Source organism: Parastagonospora nodorum (genome assembly GCF_000146915.1).
Source record: "Parastagonospora nodorum SN15 chromosome Unknown scaffold_31, whole genome shotgun sequence".
In the NCBI taxonomy this organism is placed as follows: Eukaryota; Fungi; Ascomycota; class Dothideomycetes; order Pleosporales; family Phaeosphaeriaceae; genus Parastagonospora; species Parastagonospora nodorum.
The window spans coordinates 175,358-198,281 of record NW_001884579.1 but is presented as its reverse complement, the minus strand read 5'-3'; the positions used below and the strand labels follow the sequence as shown (position 1 = coordinate 198,281).

Here is a 22,924-nt window from a genome sequence, read left to right as displayed (position 1 = left end):
CGACGTGACGAGCCAATCTATGAACCGCGCTAATGAATATGATGCGTAACCTGCATCTAGCAAGTGCGTTCACCAGAGTACAACTCAAAGTAGTAGAAGTACAAATAGCAGAACGAGCGCGATTGGATAACCCGAGAAATGCCAGCATAATGTCATTTCTCGTACCTGAAAGGACAACAAGCAACGAAGGGTGACACGTGTGATGGTAAATAAACTAATGAGAACCAAAACAGTAACAAATAGGAAGTCATTATGTACACGAACGCAACTACGCCACACACTAAACGCCGAACCTACCTTCTATAAACAACCGAAAATTCATCACATCACACCCTCAAAATCCTCCAGGGTCCGCTTTGGCGCTTCGGCCACCTCTTCCTCGAAAATCCTGTTTCCAGCATTGCCATTCATCAACATGCTCAGCGCTTCTCCAACCTCTTTCAATACTTCCTTTCCAACCCCAATCCACTCCTCAAACGTCACAATCTCAATTCCCAGCTTCTTACCTCCGTCCCGCACGAAAGCCTGGCACTTCCACTCCCTGAGCGGCTCTGGGTGTGGGTACATCGTCTCGAACTTCGCTTCGACCTTGTTGCCATCCACGTCATCGCCAAAGGGAAGTTCTTCGACCCAAGCTGGGGCTTGATGCACAACTGTGTCGAACCACGTAGTCTCCTTGGGGTCCCAGTTCGTGCAGTTCTCCACAATCTCGGCAAAGCCCATACCCTCATATGAAGAAGACTCCACGTGCTGAAGCTGCACAAACTTGAGCAGATCGAGGTATGTCCAGGTAGACTTGAAGGGAACGCGGAAGGGGACATATTGCCATGTTGGGCCGTAGATACGGTCGGCGTTGGGGAGACCGAGACTGCGCCCGTTGACGACTTCGCCGAAGACGACGTCCTTGGTAGCGAGGCGGCGCGCGAGTACAAGTGCCCAGGCGGCAGTGGGCAGCGAGCCAATGGTGATGCCTTTCGGGCGCGAGGAGATGTCGAACTCCATGTAGGTGTCGGTCATCTTGCGCTGCACGAGCGGAATGTCTGGCTTCATGACAGACATCTTGGAGCCGTCGAGTAGCTCTTGCCAGTATGGAATACTGACAGGGATGTTGTTCAGCACGACGTGGTTCACGTGCTTAGTGTAAGGGTCCATGACTGGCACTTCGCTGCCGCAGTACAGTGCCGAAAGCTGATCAAAGAGCGTCGGCAAGCACATCTCGTCGTACTGTGCGTGCGAGATACGGAATGCAAGTGTCGAAGCACCTGTGCTGGGCGACACGAACAAAGTGAATCCGACGAAGGAAGTTCCGTGGGGCTTGGGCGCTAAAATGTCGCTGTGCACGTAGCCTTGTGCGAAGGAGTTGATGTCTATGCCATCGGGCACCGTGACTTGACTATAGGGCACCTGGAGAGACGAAAGTACGACACCAAGGTTCTTGCTTCCGTCCAGCACAAAGACTGTGCGCAATACTTCGTTGCGGGCCACAAGCTCTTGGCAAGCGTCGTGAAGTCTTTGCTCGTCGATGGGCGTGGTGAACTTGATCAGTTCATACCGCAGTGAGTAGCGCGGAAGAGCAACGGTACCCTCGACTGCAAGCTGTTGAAGCGGCCGGAGTGGGTAAATGTTCACGATATCCCACTCTGGGTTCTCGAGGTACGAGCAGATGCGGTCAGCACTGTACAAGGACGCTTCTTTACCAAGAGCAAGGTATGGTGTGTCAAGCACTTGAGATTGTGAAGACTGCGCTTGTTGCGCAGATGCAGCAAGCTCAGCCAGCGACTTGCTTCGGAACACCTGCGCAACAGTAATCTCCAGGCCTTGTGACCGAGCATCCGAAACTAGTCGCATCGCACCAATAGAGTCGCCACCTAATTCGAAGAAGCTGTCGTTGGCCTTGATCTCAGACCTGGGCATGCCTAAAAGTGCGGCTGAGCATATCAATAAGCTTTTCTTCTTTATCGTTGCCGAAGAACTTGGCAAGGTCAGCGAGCGATTTGCTTTGGAAGACTTGTGCGACCGAGATGCTGAAGCCTTGAGCTCGGGCATCCGACACGAGCCTCATAGCTCCGATCGAGTCTCCTCCAAGCTCGAAGAAGCTGTCGCTGGGACTGATTTCTGTCTCAGGCATGCTTAGGATCCTGGCAAGTAGCGATCTCAACTTCTCTTCGTTGGCAGAGAGTGCTGTGCACGATATGTGGGTGCGTCTACTGAAGCACTCTCAACTGGTGCCATAGCCACGCCACTATCGGTCATGATATCCGCGGGCCTCATTTGTCTAGCATCTTCCTCTTCTTCAGGAGTAAGAACCGCCAGGTCGGCAAGCTTGGCTTCTGGACTACTCAAGAAAGCAGTGACGATGCGATCAAACAAGTCAAGCACTCGCTGCATAGCAGGAATACTAATGCAATTCGTGTCGAAACTTGTCATGGCATTGAAACCATTCTTGTCCAAGGTACAGATAAGCATGATGCCGTAGGTGTTGAACTTGAGCGCTTCTCGCGCCGCTTCGCCTTCGTTCGCGGGCATGAACCTTGCCAGGAGTGAGTTTTCGTAGGCATTGCTACTCCAATCGTCCACGACCTTGGGCTGAAGGACGAATCCAGTGCGGAGGTCACATGCTGCGCGGGCATCCTTGCTCACTCGGCGAATGTTCTGGAGCCCGAGATGCTCATGCGGGATTTGTTGCACGGAGAGCGTATGGATCATTTGCAGATAGTCATTAACGGACTGATCAAGACCAACACGGACACGTACTGGAATAGTCGTGATCATTGGCCCTTCAATCTGCTCAACACCATGAATTGGCGCGGATCGGCCTGTGAGTGTCTCTCCAAAGACTATATCTGAGTGACCCATGTAGAGTGAGGAAAGAAGCGACCATGCCCCGCGAATGATTGTGGCAAGTGTGTGTCTCGAATGTGCTGAGGTTGGAGCAGCGATGTCTTGGTCGAGCAGTGCGTTGGCTTGTGTGATGTATCCTTTGTGCGGGAGCGGAGGAAATTGATGTGGGCTTACACCCTCCATATGCTGCTTCCACCAATCTCTCGAGATACTGGGATTGTGCTTGAGGAGGTACTTGATGAAGTGTCGGAATGACGCAGGGCGGATCGTATCGAGACCTTTCAATGCACGCTCGGTCCTCTCAAGCACCAGCGGCATGGACCATCCATCGTAGATTGCGTGATGTGATGTAATAACGACATGTGCAGTATCGGCTCCTTCTTCTTCGACCAGCCCATAGCGGAAGAGTGCTTTACCGAGATCCATAGCCTCTAGCCTCTCGTTCTTGAGATAAGTAGCTAAGTCTGAACCATGTTCGCGGAAAGCGTTCCAGTCTTTGAGCACAACTTGGAAGAGACCACGGCCAGGGACATTGACGATGCGCGTTCGCCAAATTGGCGTACCCTTAACAGCTGTCTCGAAAGCTTTCTTCAGCTGCCGTGCTTCTTCACGAGGAAGTGTTGCCACACGCTGAGCGATGTAGGCATCGGAAAACTTAAAAGACAGCGCCATGAGTCCTTCTTGAAGTGGTGTGCAAGGGTACACGTCTTCAACCATTGAGACATCCACGTTGCAAAGCTGCGCGCTCTCTGTTCGAGCCTGCTCAGCGTCCCAATCTTCCCCGATGAGGGAGAACGGCGCCACTTCGTTCGCCTCTTCCTCTGAAAGTAGCGTCGCCTTGGCTGCCATGGCCGACAATGTTGGGTTGAGCAGGACGTCCGGCACGGACAGCACCATGCCCTCTTTCCGGGCATTGGCGACAAGACGCATAGCGCGCAAAGAGTCGCCGCCCATACTAAAGAAGTTGTCGTTCGCACTAAAGTCGGTATCTCCTCCGAGCAGCTTTGCCCACACTGCTGCGAGCTTGATTTCCGTTTCAGTAGCGAGCTCCTTCTTCTCAGCTACTGTGGAATTGAAACGCCTGAGATCTTGGCGCGTGATAGAGCTTCCAATCTCTCGAAGTCGCTTCCTGTCTGTCTTGTATGATATGAGGAGTGGCATTTTCCAGAGTGGAATGTAGGCGATAGGCACCATGTATCCCGGCAGGTCCTTGAAGAGTTGTTTCGTCATCTTCTGCAGTGTAGCGTGGAACTTTTCTGAAAAATTACCAAAGACGGTGCCTTCCAGATGTCGCATACCATTCTTCATGTCTTCTACCAGGAAAGCGACGAGAGTTGCTTCACCGATTCCACCTGGCTTGATTACCTCTACCGCAAGCTGGCACTCTGATGGGAGGTGCTTCTGCATATTGTGCTCAATCTCCGCCAATTCTATGCGTTGGCCGCGAAGCTTGACTTGCTGATCCCCTCGACCAACGAACATAACTTCGCCATCACCGTCGGGATCAAAACGACAAAGATCGCCAGTTCTGTAAACGCGTCCATGTCGCCCCGGAAAGCTTCTGCTCCCCTGAATGAGGAACTCTGGGGCTTCGATGAAAACCTCCTTTGTCTTTTCTGGGTTGCTCAAGTATCCATTGCCGACAATCGGTCCTTCGATGAGTAGTTCACCAACTGCACCAATGGGTACAAGCTTGTTGTGGTTGTTTGGCTCAGTCAGCCACAATGCACATCCTGCGCCTCTTCCCATAGTGATGTAAGGTTTGGTGTTGACATTGGGATTGACAGTGGCCCCAACTGTACACTCTGAAGGTCCGTAGGCATTCACAACGCGTGTCCGGCGACCAAAAGATATTGCATCGTTAGGAGTGAGACCTTCACCACCTAATCCAAGGGACTCGAGCTTGTCCAAGACGTCCGTGTCTAGAGTTCGGGCCACGGATGGGGTCATGCCAGCGAGTGTAACTCGTAGATCACGCATGACGCCGCTGAGATCGTTCATACGACGCTCCTCAGAGGGCGTGCATAGCGTCGCTCCAATCGCTAGCGTGCAAAACATGGTGTCGATGCTGACGTCAAAAGCGTAGCTAGCAAAATCGAAGACTCGTGAGTGCTCTCGGTAGCCGACGTGCCACCCACGAGGTATGGCACCAGTGGTGTACTGACTGTGAGAAACAAGGCATCCCTTCGGCAATCCAGTGCTGCCGCTTGTAAACTGAATGTACATGTTTGCCGATGGAGACACTTTTGGTAGACTAGTCTTTGGCTGTTGCTCTGCAGTGGGAGAATACACCTTGTCGAATTTGGACTCAGAGATTGGTATGATGGTAGAAGAGGGAGAAATCTGCGCAGCAAGTGAGGCTTGCGACTTTGCGCAGATGAGCAGTGAGGGGTTGAGCTGCTGAGTGATCGATCGTAAACGTCCTTCTGGCTGCGCAGGATCGAGCAGAGCAAAGCATGCGCCTGCTTTCAAGACTGCAAGCACAGCTACTGCCGTCCATCGCGACTTCTCGAAGAGCACTGGGATGACCTGGTCTGCAGAGTCGTTTATTAGTCGAAGATTCTGCGCCAAGCTTGTTGAATAGTCTTCAAGTTGTTTGTAAGTCAAGGTACCATCCCAGGCATCAATCGCGATTTTGTCTGGGAACTGTGCAGCTTTCTCGGAGATCATATCGTGATGGCATACCTTCCGCTCCTCGGGCTCGGGGTAGTTCCACTTCCATATCTCTTCGAGCTCCCTTTGAGAGATGGACACAAGATCCGAGATGTCGTGATTCGGCTCATTGAGAAGCGTCTCAAGAATATGACCAAAAGATTGAAGCTGAGACACAGCTTGGTATTGTGACATGGTTGGTGGCAGCCATCGAGTGGCTGCGTGTATCGAACTCTCGGAGATATCGAGCGATACTTCGAAAGTCCACTGCTTGGCATTAGTCATATTCTGGTTTGAACGTCTTATATGTACGTACTTCACTACTAGTGCCATCATTCAAAAAGAGTGTTGAACCCTGAGCAAGCGCAAGATCAGCTGTTCGTGTAGAACCAAGTTTTGCTTTCAAGCTGTCTGCTGTTTTTTGGCTTGGCAGGTCGAAGTCTGCTGTTTGTATGCATTGGGCTTTTCCGTCCTTCTCACCAGCTTTGATGCCCCACGTGAATTGCTGGAACGCATCACGCTGGTAACGATGGATCAAGATGGTCCAAGCCGTGAGAATAGTGTCCAGTGTCCCGGACAGCTCCTCTCCTCTAGGACGCGGTATTTGCAGTTCATTAACCTGTGAGCTGTGACCGTTCGTGCCGTTGGAGCCATTGGTGTGTGAACCGTTTTGCTGCGGCTTGGATATGCCGTTGCTGTGTATGCCCATATCGGACATTCCAGAAACGCCACCAAGGTGGAGGGTCTTATCGCCACTCGGAAGATGCATGTTGTCGCCTGTACTACACAATATATTTCCGCCAAACCCTGGGAGAGATGAAAGAGTGTAGAGGTATGGGAGAATTGTTTAGTTCCGGCCAGTCCTACTCCGTGGCCTTCTCATAGTGTGAGCCAAGCATCACGAGTGCGCTTGCTCTTCATGGTCTCCACAAGGCATCCATCTCGCATGGAAACCAATTCTTTCCGTACATCGAGCCAGGATGTATTTCCGACAACTCTCCCACCAATACCTCTCGGCGACGCCCTTCCATGCTGATACTAGCCGCCCACGTCATGGTGCCAACGCCTTGAATGCAGGGTTTAAGTGACATGTCTGATCATTTATTGTTCATCGACTCACGTAAAGGGCTGAGCGGCCGAAGGATGTAACGCATTAGGTGGGGTTAGCTGTATTTAAAAAAAGCGTGGATCCATCTGATAAATGGAAAGGATGATCTGCTAAAGAGGCGCGTGGTCGGTGGGCGGAGTAGCTTCCTCATCGTGGCAAGGCGGACGCAGTGTGACATCGGTGGGCTGCAGATCGCTTGTTCGTTTTTTATCTGATCAAGCAACGGCCGATTCTCGGAGAGCCGGAAAAGTGCGCAGACCCTGGATCGCTCTACCGACCGGTACGTAATACGCATTACCCTTGCACGCTACATCAGAAATCAACGAGTTGCCTTAATTGTTAAATGGCCCGATGCAATGGTATCAACGTCGACTGCACGCAAGTCATCTGCCGAGCATGTGGCAGAGTCCACTGACATTAGCGCTTAGTCGAGGGTTCCTTCGTCGATCGTGGCCCATAGTCAACAGAAAATGAGGCATGGACAGGGTGCGGGCTGTAACCCAAAAGAATGAGCAAGCGTCGGACACTTCGAAGGTCCAGCGGGAATTCTCGCTTAGAGCGGATCTGATAACTCAATTTCTCCCCCATGCGAACAGGAGGCACAGCACAGTCCCACGGCTAAGGCATCAGCTAGCACCAGACTACCTTTAGTGATGTCCGTGGCGCAACATGCCGCCGATGCCCTCTTTGAAACCCCGACATGGTCGTGTGCTGAAGGATTGTTTGACGGCAGAGGAATACCAAGCTTCATGCAGAGTTAGTGCGCCATTTGACGGCACACTCTCCGAGATGGTGACTGACGCGGCTGAACTCGGGCTTGGTTGCGGTTCGTCGTCGACCCACAGTGATATCTCTGCAGTGTAACACGACAAGTTAGAGTCTCCATGTGCAATGGCAAGTAGAGCTCGAGGGTACCTGTGCGCCCAACATCGTACTCAGCCTGTCACGCCATCAGCTCCTCGATTTCTCCGGTAAAATCCAAACTCCGACCAGTTTCGATACGACATGGGCTTCGTAGTGCTTCCGGCCCTGGTACCGGACATCAGTGCTGTGTACGACGTGTATTTCGCAGCTTTCAAAGACAATGCTGTCTCAAAAGCATTGTTCCCATCGGCTACGGCGTCTGATATGACGAATCCGGAGTCCGAATTCAGGTAGTCTCACGGAAACTCGTTTGATTGCCATGTCAAGCTGATGGAATTGAAGAAAAGCGCACACTGGTCACACGACGCAATACTGGCCGACAGACTCCACACAGTACACGCTGAAATGTGTCGATAGCGAGACTGGAGAAATCGTTGGTATGGCTTTGTGGGAAATTTACCTCACAACAAGTAAGTGGAGGAGAGGAAAAATCTCATGGTTGAGCGGCGAAGAGCGCGAGCGCGCCGAAGCACTAATTTCTCCGCTTTGGAACGCAAGGGAGAAGTTGTGGCTTGATCAAAAGTACATATACTGTCACGCTATCGCTGTTCATCCCGACTACCAGCGTAAAGGCATCGGCAAACTGCTGATGGAGTTTGGCATCGGCGTTGCACAGCAGGTAGAGCTTCCCATCTACATCGAGAGCTCTGAAGAAGGAGTTAGGTTATACGAGAAATTGGGTTGCCAGCGGGTGAGACAGCCGAAGTCAGGAGAAGTGCCGAATGCAGGACAGAGTGTAAATGGTGGCCAAGAGCATGGGTTGTCACTTTTTGTATGGGTACCGAAAGGAAGCAGAGATTACCGAAAGCCGTAGAATTGGTGTAGTTGCTATCATTTTGAATCGAACCCTTTCGTTTGATTTCATCCCAGCATCTGGTGCAAGGCGTTAACACGGTAGCTCTCGCTGCGCTGGACAAGTTCTTCATGTCTTCCTTGATCAATCACTCGGCCTCCTTCGACCAGGAAGATTATGTCAGCGCGCGCAATCGTCCTGAGACGATGAGCAATGGCAATGACGGTGACACCATGGTCTTTGACTGCCCGCTCCAATCCCAGTTCTAGGGCTTTCTCACTCTCGGCATCCAAAGCACTAGTGCTTTCATCTAGTAGCAGTAATTTCGGCTTGCGTACAAGTGCGCGAGCGATAGACAAGCGTTGTCTTTGTCCGCCAGACAATTGAGAGCCATTGGCACCGCATTGTGTGTCGTAGCCTTCCGGCAATTCCATGATAGCCTCGTGTATGTTTGCCAACTTACAAGCTTCTTGGATCTCTTCGTCCGAAGGAATGTGGTCTGGTCGAGCGCCAAGCGACAGGTTAAATTTGATGGTGCCTTGGAACAACACGTTGTCCTGTGGTACATACGCAATGTCATCCCTGAACGAGACATCTGTATGGCGCCCAATGTCAAACCCATTAATTGAGATGCTGCCAAATGTTGGCGTATAGAACCTTTCTAACAAGGCCAGCACTGTACTTTTGCCCGCACCGGACGGGCCAACCAACGCGCAGAACTGGCCGGGTTGAATTGAGAGCGACAGTGATGAAAGCACGGGGATCCCAGGCCGCGCTGGGTATGAAAACTCGACATCTCGAAATACGACTCTGGCACCACCTTGTGCAGGTTGATACAGCGCCGTGTTTGCAGAAGATTCGATGTCGACTTGCTTTTCGCCATCGTCGTAGCGCGGCGAAGATATCCCAGATGCTTTGTCGGATCGTCTTCCTAGGTCGACTAGGCCGCAGATACGTGATATAGCGCCCTTGGCCTTTGATATTTCCGGCGCTAGAGTGAAAAATTGGCCCCAGAGTTGTGCTGAGACCAACAGCGCAATCAGAATAATGAAGAAGGACGTTTGGCTGAATCTTCCTTCAATGATATTCTTTGAGCCCCACCAGTAAGCGAAAGCGTAAAAGAAGGTACCGCATGAGTTGGCTATCGCTAGCCAAACGTTCGTCTTCAAACTTTGCTTAACCATCTCCTTATGAGGACCTTCAAGGGACCGACGGTAAGTTTGGAGGATCTCATCTTCGATGGATAAAGCGTGCACGGTCCGGATATTGTTTACAGCCTCTATTGTGACACCGATTGAAGATGAGAAGGCGCCCGCGTGCTTAATAGCAAATTGTCCTATGGCTCGCAGCTGCATATAACCAGCTCCCAGTAGAAATGGCACTATCACGAGGCACACGACTGCTATTCTCCATGCTAAAATGTGTGATAGCACAATGGCGGCAACTAGGTTGACAACGACCGAGAATAGTGTGCCTGTGAGAATCTCCGTCAGCCCCATCTCCAACATCGAAGCATACATGTCGTGAGAACATGATAATACAGGGAAGAACTGAAGTACATACCAATAATAGAACCACTGAACCCTGCCAGCGAATTTCCGTCCTTCGTAATATATTCCAGTAGCATGGAAGGGCTCCTCCCCTCGGACTCGTGCCATTGTAATGGCTGCTGCAACAGCGCGTGTAGCGAGATATTTCGGACTTTGTAGATAAGGCGCTCTGAGACTAATCCGAAGAAGGCCCAACTGCCAAAATTGCCAAAGAATTCGATACATGCAACCATGAAAAACAGCGCTGCGAGTAGTTCTCCTCGCGAGCGAATGTACTCAGGCGAGTTACAGGGCGACATGGTGCCCATAATATTTCCGAAGAGAGCACCGGACGCAGAGTACTGTCCGCCTACAATAAGAGCAGCAAAGAAGGCTAGAGCGAGGAGCAATGAGTAGGGCCGGACCAAAGGAGCCATGGTCTTGAAAACTGATCCAGACACGATGGCGCCTCCTGAATGTGAAGCAGATGGGTCGATGACTTTGCTTACAGTAGTATCCGCTTCACCCGAACCCATTTGTTGCTTCTCGTCACTGATACTGTTCGTGTCGGCACTCGTCCTGGATGTATTAGACGCCGTGTCATCTGTTGTTTTGACAGTTTGGAGCTTGATCATGTCTGCGTAGGATCCATCGAGACTAATGAGATCGTCGTGTGTACCCTGCTCGATAATATCGCCCTTCCTCATGACCACTATCTTGGAAGCGTGCCGAATAGTCGACAAACGGTGGGCGATCGAGATCACTGTTCGGCCTTCTGAAGCTCGATCTATCGCGGCTTGGATGCGCTGTTCGCTGGCTGAATCCAGGGCTGCAGTGGCTTCGTCCAATATCAGGATACGAGGGTCCCGGACAAGTGCCCGTGCGAGCGCGATACGTTGTTTCTGACCGCCACTAACCAAGCTCCCGCTTGTCCCTACCAAAGTCGCATATCCGTACTCTAGTCTATCAATAAAAGAAGCAACATCAGCCAGCTCAGCCGCCTCCTGCACTAAGCGGACGATCTCTGCCGTTTCTGAAGTCGCTGTTTCCAGGCTCTCGGCTGGACACAAGTTAGCGGGACATGCTTGTCCATAGTGCTTGTACATCTTGAACGGATCAAAATGCAATTATTGATCAAGGGTATGTGGTTGTCATTAATCACCAAGAGCTTTGACTTACTGGAAACATGTCAGTAAAAGGTCACTCAAGTGGAAAGGCACTTACCCGAATGTCTTGCCGCCTCTGATCGCTGAGGTCAGGTCCGCCAAGGTGTTACTTAGCATCACGCCGCTCAAATGTGCGTGAGCTGGCGAGTTAACAAGACCGAGGGCGATGTTCTCCAAAATTGAACGGTCCAGGAGGGACGGTTCCTGCTGAACTAGGCTGATATGACCTCGGAGAGATGTAACGTTTACATCCTTGACATTCTTGCCATCGAGCAGGATTTCGCCTTTTGTTGGATCATACAATCGGGTGATCAAACTGGCGATAGTGGATTTACCACTTCCAGACAAGCCCACGATTGCGGTTAGACGTCCAGCCTCGCAGGTTAGCGATACATTGTTTAGTACAGGGTGATCAGGTCTCGACGGATATGTGAAGGCGACATCGCGGAGCTCAACACCCCCTTCCACTTTTAGCAATTGCTGCCGAGTCGCAGAGCTGCTATCAATAGTTGGTTGTGTTTCGATGTCTTTCCGCAGCCGCTCGAAAGCAGCCAACGCACCACCAAACAACGGCAGCATGGGCGCGACTTGGCTTAATACGACAGCACCTTTTCGATATCAGTGAGAATTTCCGTAGTGATGTGAGCACAAATGAACCATGAGTGAGATGATGAGGGAAATCAGACTCCGGCAAAGTAGTGTTTAACTTACCGTCTAACAAGATGAACGTGACTGTGTAGATTTGGCCAATTGTCGCATTGCCTTTTCCCTCGACCGCGTCGGCGACTTTGCCGCTACCTTGCCAGTAACCTAAGGCACTTGCAGAGAACGCGATGAATATGAGCAATCCAGCCTGTATGGCTGCGGCTGTGGCTTTCTTGATACCCTGGGTTCGAGCTCCCTCCAAATGATCTCTAAACTGCTCCTCTAAGCGTGCGTTGGCTCCCAAAGCGTGCACCAGACCGACATTGGAGAGCGCTTCGGAAGCAATAGCGCTAGCCGATCCGAAGCAGGTTGATAGCTTCGAGGTGTATTTGGAAACGAAATGGCCTCCGACTGTTGCCATGAGGAGGAATGCGGGGATGAGGCAGACCAGTATACCAGCAAGTTCGGCGTCTTTGATAAATCCGACGATGTAGGCAGTGACGCAGAATGAGATACAGGTGAGCGTGACGCCAACCTTTTCATTCGTGCCGCTCTCTATTGCTTGGATATCGCCGTTGAGACGCGACGACACCTCACCAGCCTGGAGTGTGTCGAAGAAGGCTACGTCTTGACGGAGTAGATTCTTCAAATACCGGTCCCGGACTCGCTTGGCCAACCTTTGTGAAGACAAACTCCAGCAGACCAAGTGGATGTACATGCAGAATAAGGTAGCAATGGCGATGTATACAAGTAGGAGCAGCTTAGGAGTGATGGAAGCCTCTTCTCCAGTGTTAGAAGCACCAGAACGGTTGTTGCATGTCGCGGTATTGATCTCATCGACCAGCTGGCCGAAAACGATACCGATGAGCGGGAATGGTACACCAGCTGCAATAGCTGCTATGGCGCCCACGCCAATGAGCAGCTTGTCAAGCCATGTCGGGTCTGCGTAGAAAAGGAGATGCAGAAAGCCAAAGAATGGCTTGATAGAGCCCTTTGAGGGCCACTTCATGGGCATTGGGCAAACAAGAGCGAAGTGAAACAGGGAGCGGAGGGCTCAGTTGAGGTCAGAGGTCCAGCAGACAAGTAGTAGTGACGGTTTTCAGCGACACATTGACCGTGTAGTGTTCGATATAGGACGGGTAAATAGCATCAGGATGCTCAAAAACGCAAAAACGCAGATGCACAACGGGTTGGAGGTACGAAGTCGACGACACCCTTTGGCGACACCGACGTGGAAGCCAACCCGTGGACAGGGAGCCGTGCTTCCAAGCCGCGAGGCCAGGATCGACATAGTAGTCGCATGCAAGTTGCTGGCATGATGCGTCAAAGGGTATAGTGTCTGCCGAAGTGGATGCTTGGTGGTGCGATGGCTGGCCGATGCACGGACGCCTCATCTTATCAGATTTTTCAGTGCGCTAGCACCAACCAGGATACTATCCCCCAGTGCACCAAAATTATTAGTTGTGACTTGCATAAAACTAATGATGGACCAAATACTTGGAAATTATCGATGGGTCAAAGATGCGAGGGAATATGACATGGAATTATTGAGGATTATCTAGGCTGTTGCTTCTGACTTGTGCTCTGGGTTTGGGAACCCTCAGTTACATCCGCGCTTGAGCTATGACATCATCTCGTCTCGTCTCAACCTTCTGCGACACCAGCTTCACAACATGGCCTGCCATCACAGCGATGTCCTTAGCCAAAGAGCGCCCACCTTCTGTATTTGCTGACATCAAAAAGACACGGCAGCCTGCGTCAACAGCGTCGCGCTTGAACTGCACCTCCTCCAAGCTGTCGCCCTTGGGCCGGCAGCCTAGCGCAAGCTTATCGAGGCTCTGAAGCAGACCTGTGCTCAGAGATGCATCGTCTCTAGTATCCCGAATGATGAAGTGTGCCAACGAACAACGTTCAGCAGCCTCCTTGCCAACGACCACACGCAGGGTGTATTGACCTCGACTGGCGACCTGCTTCTCGTACGCGCGCATGTAGATCGTCTGAACAAGTTCAGACGCCTCGGGAATGGATGCTTTCTGGTTGCCGGAAGGCTTCGCCCAGATTGAGCAGAGCTGTGGTCGTGCCGGTTCCTGCTCGGCAAGTGCCTGAAGCGGTACAAGCGACTCGTCCTCAGTCACTAATGTGATATTGCCTAACCGAGGGCAGGACAACAAGTCGTCCACTATCTCCGCAGTTCGTTGTCCAGCGCCCATAACGGCAACATTGAGTCGTGGTTCAGCAGTTCCTCGCAATTCGTTCCGTCTAGACTGGTAGTCATCCATGGAAATGATCCGCTCTCCTGCCAGGAAGTCGACCGGTACCGGTGGTGGCATTCTAGATCTGTTACTGCTTGCTGGGGACGGTGCAAGAATGCTCTTTGCTCTGAAGAAGGACACGGCGCCATTCTCGTCCCGAACAGCAACCTGCCATGCGCTCACAACGTCGCCGCTCAAGATTGGAACTACCTTTACGACTTCGCTGCTGTACCTGACTTGGTCCTTGAAATGCTCAGCGCACCATTTCAGGTAATCTTCGAACTCAATCCGCAATGGATTCAGCCGGTCTGAATTGGCGAACTCAATAAGTCGATTCCGGGCAAGGAGGTAGTTGGCATAGCTAAAAGCTGACCTGGGATTCCGGAGAGTCGCGAGGTCGTATATGAATGGGCCCTCCAGTCGTGTTCTTGCGCCGTGCTTTCCAGAGTGCCACGAGAATGAGGGTTTCCGCTCGAGGAATAGCACACTAGAGGGAGGTTTCGTTTCACGATTGGCGATGGCAGTGGCCAGCTGAGCTGGGCCGAATCCAATGCACACGAGGTCGTAGAGTGCGGTCGCAGCCGATGCGACAGAACTGGAGACGGGCTCCAGCGGCTTGGCGGAGTGTGCCATCGAGGACATGATCGTTGCTGAATTGGCTGATCGCGATCAAAATGGCAGACGAAAGGTGAGCAGTATGAATGTCCGAGACGTTGCAAAATTGTTTCTGTTCACCGCAAAAATGGTACGATCACAGAAGCTCGTGCATAGATTGCGGATAGTCCGCCCAGCGCATTGACCTCCAATAATATGCCGTGCCAGACGGAGGCCAAACAACAAAGATGTCACCGATGTCGACCGGTTTCACTTCGTCGACCGATGCACTGGTGGAATGGTGTGTGCTGCAATCACCATCACTAGCACCCACTTGGTGCGATCCGCGGCCAGTCCACTCCACATGGATCTTTTGCCAAGCAGCACCCCTGCAACCGCCACTTCGAGCCGGTGAATAGACAGCGGCCAAACCCACTCTAACGCAGCATTACGTGCAACGTAAGCTAGTGGTTCCTTGCAACCTCGGTTGACACTTCCCGGACAGTACGAAGTCTACTTGAACAATTCGAAGCTTCTCGTGTCTGCCCCTACACAAAACTGCGGCTCGTTAGCTCCCAGCTCTTAATTCCAACACTCCAAGCTCATTCACTTCAACAACATGGCATACCAAGAGGAGGCGGAAGCAGATACTTTGGTCATAAAGCTGCCACATCCATACCTTACTTCCTATGAGGTTAGGAAATCTGTTTCCAAAGAACAGCCGACTAGGCTCCAGATTCTGCCATCTAAGGCATTCTCAACTCGCCAAGGGGTCCCTCCTCCCACGCCTCTGCACGATGAGGCATTAACCTTCACCGAGGTAGCCTATTTGGCAGACGATGTAGTTCCACAGACCGGAGACAACAGCTCGTGGGCACGCGCAAGGAGATCGCCCCACGTGACAATATCTTGGTCTACGGAACGCCCATCTGTGGCAAAGGTGTGGCTTATTGCCTATGCACTGATCTCGCTACACCCTCTTTTTGAGCAAGTACGGATCCTCTTCTCCGGCACAGACTCAGACTTGTTGGCGCACGAGCTGTATGCCACGGGACTGTTCCACCCTCATCCAAAAGCTTCTGCGGCATCGGCTCCTCACGACGGCCATTTGCTTCTAAGGGGTGCTTTCTGGCAGGGAGCAGGGTCTCCATTCGGACCTCGTCCTGTATGGGCACCCCGTCTCGATGCAGCCGGCAAGCCAATCACAAAGGAATACCCTCCTTTTCCGTTCCAGATCGCGCCGAATACCCAATTCCCGGCCCTGCAACGGCATACTATGCATCCTGTACGGGAACCAAAACCAGAACCGGGATCGATCATCTACAGCAGGTGGATACCACACCTCAAGGAACATTTCACGATGGTCGCTGTTGACTACACCAATCCGGCACATCTCGATCTATTCCACACTTGGCAGAATGACCCACGTGTCGCTGCCGCCTGGAAGGAAACCGGGACCTTGGAGGAGCACCGCGAATATCTCCGAAAGATGCATGAGGACCCCCACTTGTTGACCATGTTCGCGGCATTCGACAATATTCTGTTTGCGTACTTCGAAGTCTATTGGGCAATGGTATGGTTCCTTTTGTTCCTCATACATCTAGCGCAACGTCTGCTAACCCCAATTGTAGGAGTCAAGCATGGGCGCATTCTACAGGTCATCCCCTTACGATCGTGGGAGACACTCTCTTGTCGGCGACGTCCAATTCAGAGGTCCCCATCGTGTCTCAGCATGGTGGTCTAGTTTGGCCCATTACTGCTTTCTCGATGAGCCACGCACCTGGAGGCTTGTTGGCGAACCGTCAATCACAGGCGACGCAGTGTTTGCGTACGACTTTGCACACGGCTTCTATATTGAGAAGCTAATGGACTTTCCACACAAACGCAGTGCACTTCAGATGGTGAACAGAGAGAAGTTCTTCGCCCTGAGTCCATTTGTTTGGGATGGCGAGAAGAAAGTCCGACCAAGTCTAGATGCGTTTGCGCGATTGTAGCGTATACCATATGCGCACCTGCAGTACTAGATAGATTGCACTAGTCATTCGAAGCACCTGTATATCAGATCCGACACCATACTATCCATTCGCACCACAAGCATACCACCGGAAATCATTTCCATCTGTTCCCGCGTGTCGGCAGATGACGGACGCATAGCATATTACCTGGTTTCCGTCACAGGGCCTTTACGGTACGCTAGCGGCGCGGCATGCAGCAAGCCATGCTCCACAGGCCCACGGTTGCGGGTTAAAACGGCATGGTCTTTAGCGATATCTGATCCGTCACTTGCAGGGTTTTCATTATCTGATCTTGTGACAATACCTCCGGGATAATTACGCTCGACGCGCTCGACTACTGTTGATCAAGTGCGTCTACGGCACGCGCTGCGGGCCAGAGGAAGTACTGTACCCGCCTCCAGAGTGGGGGCAAGCCGCACTTGCAGAATTTAGCATGCTATACGGATCGAAGTTTCGAAGCACATCACCCTAAGAGTCGGACCTTCCAATTCCAGGCTATCCTGCACGCGAGAGTCAGGCCTTGCAAACGCATTGAAAATTTTATCAGATCAAAATTTTATCAGATGACCCCGTATTAATGATGTGCGGACTTCCCCTGACGGCACCAAGCCGGATCCTTCGCGCCTCCACAATAAGCCTCTCCCGCGCACTGTTTCATCAAGTAAAAAAATCTGATGCACGGGGAAATTGTAAACAAGAAGCGGGCAACCGATATCGCACTTACCTCATCGAATCTTATCAGATTGAACGATCGATGTAACAACATGTCTGCCGCGTATACACTACTATGGGTGGACCACCTGGAATGAGACGATCACTGCCCAACTTGGCGCCACTCTGGACAATCCTGTTCACGGACTTGTCGGAACCCTTAAGCCTTCGCTAAAGCATGACGACGTCGGCGCAATGCCCGCATGGAGCAATTCATAGCTTTTCTTCTGATGATGTGCTCGGGCTCCGGCTTTAAGCCGAGGTTGTCATACCCACGCTCATGGCAAAAGATACACCGAAACGGGCTACCGGGCACTTTCCTGTGAGCTCGGGACACGACGGTTGTGAAAATGTTCTCGGGGCGAAAGATCCACAGAAACGGACTCACCTCGTCGACTTTCGCAACAAGGAACGGCATGATGGACGGTAGCTCAAATTTTCCACAGAAGAATTTAGATCCGAGGCATCAGCGAGACCCCGTCATCGTGCTTGTCAAACCCTATGGCGAAGGTCGCTGCGTTCTATAGTCAATTGTTCGACTATCTTTGGATACTGTTGTACAGTGTAGGTTCGCTGTTCCTACTGATTGTTTCTACTCGCTACCTTAACTACCACTTCACTTCATCCTCGCAGTTATCTTCCACTCAGGCTAGACGTTGAGCTGTCCATCTCCTGTTTGGGGGTATAAAATCCGACACTGGTACTCGTGAGAGTGAGAAGGAGCAACCACAATGGCGCAGATCAATGATCGATCACGGTTCGAGGCTCTGCGGCGACTGAACCAAACTTTGCTTCAGATCGACCCATATATCCTTCCGCCATATCCGAATCTATCACTCGTCTCTGGACCTCTGGACCCCCCTCTATCACAGTCAACTCTATCACAACTGCTTTACCAACAAGTCGAGTTATATCCAAATAATGAAGCGGTCATAATACCATGGACGGGTGCACGATGGACGTACCAAAAGCTGTGGACCGAATCAAACTTGCTCGCGCGATCATTGCTGAAATATGGAGTTCGACCAAGAGATAGGGTTGGAATAATGAGCGGGAACTGCGAAAGATATATTGCCCTTTTCTTCGCTTGCGCTAGAGTAGGGGCGATATGCGTGACGCTCAACAACACATATACGGCAACAGAGATGGAGTACGCATTGAAGCACACAAGTAAGTCCGACTTCACATGCAAAGGTCATGCATTAACAATGTATAGAATGCCGAGTCCTGTTCACCACACCAACAATAGCACGCTTCGACAACGGCCCACTTCTCGACCGGCTACACGATGAAAACTTATACACTGTCTTGCCAGACCTGAAGACTGTATGTTTGATACGCGGTACAAATGGATTCATTGGATACGACGAGTTCATGCAAGAGGCACAAGGCGTACCGGATAATATCCTCGACATATTCGATGGCGTTGTAAGTCCGCACGATGTCGTGAATTTGCAATTCACAAGTGGGAGCACTGGCAATCCAAAGGCTGCGATGTTGACACATCAGTAAGTTTGCTCAGCAGACTCGCACAGGGCAGCATTCACTGACCTACGTTACAGCAACCTTGTCAACAACTCTCGCTTCATTGGTGACCGCATGAAACTCACACCTAAAGACACTCTTTGCTGTCCGCCTCCCCTCTTCCACTGCTTTGGTCTCACTCTCGGCGTCCTCGCCACACTGAGCCATGGCGGTAAGATCGTATTCCCCGCCGAGTCCTTCGACCCTGTCGCAACGATGCATGCAATCAACGATGAACGATGTACAGCACTACACGGTGTTCCCGCCATGATGGAGTCTGTCATAAATGTGAAGAAGCCCGCAGGCTGGAAGTCACAGCTACGGACGGGCATCGTCGCAGGCAGTCCCGTTCCACGCTGGTTGATGGAGCGCATGGTAGAGGAACTCGGCATGCTCGAGTTCACATCGAGCTACGGGTTGACTGAAGCTTCGCCGACGGTGTTTAACGCGCATACTACTGACTCTCTACATGCAAGACTAACGACTGTTGGTACCGTGCTGCCACATGCGCGCGTCAAGATTGTGGATAATCAAGATCACATCGTGCCTATCGGCGTGCGAGGCGAACTATGCATCTCGGGCTATCAAGTATGTCGCGGCTACTGGGAGAACCCTGAGAAGACTGCCGAGCTGCTCGTGCGTGATGAGCAGGGCGAGGTATGGTTGCATACAGGTGACGAAGCTGTTCTTGATGTTGACGGGTACTGCACTATCACCGGTCGCTTCAAGGACATTATTATTCGAGGTATGTCCCACCCATCTCTGTACACTACGTATGTACTAATTAGCATAGGCGGCGAGAACATCTATCCCCTCGAGATTGAAGAACGTCTCGTCGAGCACGCTTCAATAGCGCGGGCCATCGTCGTAGGCGTATCGCATCCCCGTTACGTAGAAGTTCCGGCTGCTTTCTTACTACGCAAAGAAGGTGCTGAGAAGCCGGATCTCGACGAAGTCAAGAGCTGGGTAAGACAAGTGCTGGGCAGACATAAAGCACCCATGCACGTATTCTGGCTCGGTGAAGACTGCAGCGCTGATGTGCCGCTGACAGGTAGCGGGAAGATCAAAAAGTTTGTTCTGAGAGATGTTGCCGAAGGGCTGTTGAAGAAGTCATGATACGATGAGAGGAGTGGCGGGGTAGCCACGTGATCACGAGATGTTGGCGCGTTGTGGAACGCGCCGACTTTCTTTCGACTTATTAAGACATCACTTACATGCGTTGACATTAGGCGCGCAATACCATGTATTTCATCTTCATCACACAGCGCCCCGTCTACTATGTCTCGTTCAAGGTCGTGATGTTCCACGGAGCAGCAGCTCATTTCGCGACGCACGTCATGATCGCGTAGGGAACGTGTCAGACAAGCAAACGCAATAGTAACACGAGCACTCAATTGACGCCCACGACGGTGCTATAGCCAATCATAGACGCTACATTACATCGAGTCGTCACGAATATGTATGGATTTGGCAGTTCGATGGTTATGTACACATACACGTGCAGTTGCTCGTTCGGCATCCCTTCCTGGCTTTTTGAAGCATGTTGCTCTTGCTCCCTCGTTTTTCTACTTTCACCTCACTTCGACGCGTTGCACCAGTAATTACCAACCGAATAGCAGCTAGATCAATCTTTACACCTCGGTCACAGCCTTTGACAAAATTCCCCACCGTACAACAGCGAGCCACCATGGCTTCCGTAACTATGAAAGACCCGCAACACGCAATGTTCACCAGCGGAGAGACTGATCCCGTCTGGATCCACAAATTGCCCTACAAAGACATCCCCCGGTTCTCCAAGCTTGACCGGGACCTGGAAACAGATGTATGCATTGTCGGTGCCGGTATCTCGGGTATCTCGACCGCCTACGAGCTCGTCACGCGTGGGTTGAACGTCGTATTGATCGAGAGCCGCGAAGTGATATCTGGTGAGACCGGGCGCACGAGCGGTCATTTGGCGAGCGATCTGGACGACGGATACCCAGAGATTGCAAAGAAGCACGGCGACAAGGCCGCGAAACTTGCAGCTGAGTCTCATGTTTGGGCGCTTAATCGCGTCGGTGAACTCTCGAAGCAGCACGGCATCGAATGCGAGTACCGTCAGCTTCCAGGCTACGACTTCTCGCAGTACCCCAAGGGCAGCAAAGAGCATGCAGACGATATCAAGACGCTGATTGAAGAGGGCATGAAGGCAAAGGAGCTTGGTCTTCATGCTGAATACGAGGAGGGTTTCAAACTCAAGGGCTGGGAGGGCAGCGTCGATCAGAGCGACGCCGTGATCTTCCAGGGCCAAGCGACGTTCCACCCTACGAAATACCTCGTCGGCCTCCTCGATTTCCTCAAGCAGCAACCGAACTTCTCCTGCTACACCCACACACGATGCATGGACGTTACCGAGAAGGGTGTCGAGATCTTGGGCATGGGTCACAAGGATGTCTACGTCAAGACGCTGGACGGCCACACCATCAAGTGCGCCGATGCTGTCGAGGCGACTTGCATCCCTCTGCAGAAGCTCTCCGTCATTGCACAGGAGGAGTACTACCGCACATACTGCATCGCCGCTCGCGTACCCAAGGGCTCGATCGAAGACTGTCTTTTCTACGACTCTGCCGAGGTGTACAAGTATGTTCGTCTCACTGAATGCGACGACAAGGACGACTACCTCGTTGTCGGTGGCGGTGACCACAAAGTCGGCCAGTCAGATACCCTCGCTCCCTTCGCAGAGCTCGAGGAGTGGACGCGCGCTCGCTTCCCACAAGTCAGTTCCATCGATTACAAGTGGAGCGGCCAAGTCAACGAGCCTGTCGACTTCATGGCCTTCATCGGCCTGAACCAAGGCATGAAGCACACCTACATTGTCACTGGCGACTCCGGCAATGGCCTCACCCACGGCGTCATCGCCGGCAAACTCATCGCGGATGAAATCACCGGCGAAACCAATCCCTGGACTGCCATCTACGACCCCAAGCGCGTCATCTCCATCGTCAATTCCCTCCCCAGCATGGTTTCGCACGACCTCCAGATCAACTCGCAGTACAAGCGCTTCCTCCAGTCCGATATCACGGACATTGAAGACCTCGTCCCTGGTGAAGGCGGCGTGCTGAACACAAAGACTAGCAGGCCGCTGGCAGTGTACAAGGATGAGGGCGGCCAGATTCACAAGTTCAGTGCGCTGTGTCCACATTTGAAGGGCGTGGTGTGCTGGAACACGGCGGAGAAGAGCTGGGACTGTCCTGTACATGGCAGCCGATTTAGCAAGGATGGAGTGCAGCTCTGTGGGCCGTCGAAAGCGGGGTTGGAGCCGGCTGATGAGGCGGGGGAGAAGAGTCAGGGACAGGCGTTGAAGGAGTAGGAGTGGTGATGATGACGATAATCAGGATCATTGCAAACATTCACGTAGGGATTATGTGCCACGACTCATGACTACATGACGGAAATATATCAAATCCTTCATTACATTTCTCGTCTCTTGCTACCCTTTGCGATTACTCCAGCATACATTCTTGATGTTGATAACTGACGATGATCTTTTCGACGACATATACCCACTAGTACAATGTATTCGAATTCGAATCCAGATCTCATGTAGCAAAGATCTGCTGTCTTCTATTTATGCAGACGTTCATATCGAGTCGGCGGAATTGCTTTTGTGGACTTGATCCACAAACCCATGAATCTTCTCCTCATACATTTCCGTTTCTCGTGAACCAGTAGCCGCTCGTCATGCGATCTGCTAGTCACGACTATTATCGAGTTTACATCTTGTGGTATTCCTTAACAAGAAGAGAAGAAGAACATGGCTTAACGATAATCCTGACTTCGCAGTAAAGGGGCACATGGCCGGGTTTCCAGCTTATTTGGTAGCTGTATTGTTTTCTAAGGAATGGAGCAAAAGACCGAAGGATTCAACATTTTGAAAGGTATTTTTGACTTCATAGCGACCGCGAAGAGCGCGAAACATCATCAGGAACTCCGTGCATCGTTTTAAGCTGGGACATAGAGATGCGCTGGATTTGTTTAGAGCTCGCAGCGGACAGCTGAGTCATGGTTGGACATTTCCTTGCATTCATCGTATGTGCGACTTGGTATCAGGGTTGGAACAAGACATCGGATTCGTTTCCGCTCGTTTTGCTAGAAGAGGAACAAAGAGAGACAGACATAGGTACCTCATTT

The 22,924-nt window shown here is 51.7% G+C and overlaps 8 protein-coding genes across 8 annotated transcripts; 5 read left to right on the top strand and 3 right to left on the bottom strand.

Moving 5' to 3' along the window:
* Positions 1-321: 321 nt before the first annotated feature.
* SNOG_14368 (hypothetical protein) lies at positions 322-6,262 on the bottom strand (the record flags this gene model as incomplete). Its single annotated transcript, XM_001804505.1, has 4 exons — positions 322-1,882; positions 1,917-2,181; positions 2,217-5,781; positions 5,810-6,262. The coding sequence occupies 4 exons, from the start codon at positions 6,260-6,262 to the stop codon at positions 322-324; spliced, it is 5,844 nt and encodes a 1,947-aa protein (XP_001804557.1).
* Positions 6,263-7,606: 1,344 nt separating this feature from the next.
* Positions 7,607-8,339, top strand: SNOG_14366 (hypothetical protein; the record flags this gene model as incomplete). Its single annotated transcript, XM_001804504.1, has 2 exons — positions 7,607-7,755; positions 7,808-8,339. 2 exons carry the CDS (start codon positions 7,607-7,609, stop codon positions 8,337-8,339), a joined length of 681 nt encoding a protein of 226 aa, XP_001804556.1.
* Positions 8,326-12,667, bottom strand: SNOG_14365 (hypothetical protein; the record flags this gene model as incomplete). The annotated part of the gene is made up of 4 exons (XM_001804503.1): positions 8,326-9,654; positions 9,882-10,759; positions 11,072-11,621; positions 11,725-12,667. 4 exons carry the CDS (start codon positions 12,665-12,667, stop codon positions 8,387-8,389), a joined length of 3,639 nt encoding a protein of 1,212 aa, XP_001804555.1. The 3' UTR covers positions 8,326-8,386.
* A 595-nt stretch (positions 12,668-13,262) lies between these two features.
* On the bottom strand, positions 13,263-14,552 carry SNOG_14364 (hypothetical protein; the record flags this gene model as incomplete). Its single annotated transcript, XM_001804502.1, has 1 exon — positions 13,263-14,552. The coding sequence occupies one exon, from the start codon at positions 14,550-14,552 to the stop codon at positions 13,263-13,265; it is 1,290 nt and encodes a 429-aa protein (XP_001804554.1).
* A 32-nt stretch (positions 14,553-14,584) lies between these two features.
* On the top strand, positions 14,585-14,919 carry SNOG_14363 (hypothetical protein; the record flags this gene model as incomplete). The annotated part of the gene is made up of 2 exons (XM_001804501.1): positions 14,585-14,598; positions 14,733-14,919. The coding sequence occupies 2 exons, from the start codon at positions 14,585-14,587 to the stop codon at positions 14,917-14,919; spliced, it is 201 nt and encodes a 66-aa protein (XP_001804553.1).
* A 174-nt stretch (positions 14,920-15,093) lies between these two features.
* SNOG_14362 (hypothetical protein) lies at positions 15,094-17,077 on the top strand. Its single transcript, XM_001804500.1, has 2 exons — positions 15,094-16,077; positions 16,136-17,077. Exons 1-2 carry the CDS (start codon positions 15,124-15,126, stop codon positions 16,496-16,498), a joined length of 1,317 nt encoding a protein of 438 aa, XP_001804552.1. The 5' UTR covers positions 15,094-15,123; the 3' UTR covers positions 16,499-17,077.
* Positions 17,078-18,375: 1,298 nt separating this feature from the next.
* On the top strand, positions 18,376-19,870 carry SNOG_14361 (hypothetical protein; the record flags this gene model as incomplete). The annotated part of the gene is made up of 4 exons (XM_001804499.1): positions 18,376-18,400; positions 18,480-18,738; positions 18,766-19,499; positions 19,548-19,870. 4 exons carry the CDS (start codon positions 18,376-18,378, stop codon positions 19,868-19,870), a joined length of 1,341 nt encoding a protein of 446 aa, XP_001804551.1.
* A 586-nt stretch (positions 19,871-20,456) lies between these two features.
* On the top strand, positions 20,457-22,103 carry SNOG_14360 (hypothetical protein; the record flags this gene model as incomplete). Its single annotated transcript, XM_001804498.1, has 1 exon — positions 20,457-22,103. The coding sequence occupies one exon, from the start codon at positions 20,457-20,459 to the stop codon at positions 22,101-22,103; it is 1,647 nt and encodes a 548-aa protein (XP_001804550.1).
* Positions 22,104-22,924: the final 821 nt, after the last annotated feature.

Coding starts and splice junctions, on each gene's coding strand:
- SNOG_14362 (XM_001804500.1), top strand. CDS start 15,124: ATGGCATACCAAGAGGAGGCGGAAGCAGATACTTTGGTCATAAAGCTG. Junction 16,078..16,135: donor TCGAAGTCTATTGGGCAATG/GTATGGTTCCTT, acceptor CCCCAATTGTAG/GAGTCAAGCATGGGCGCATT.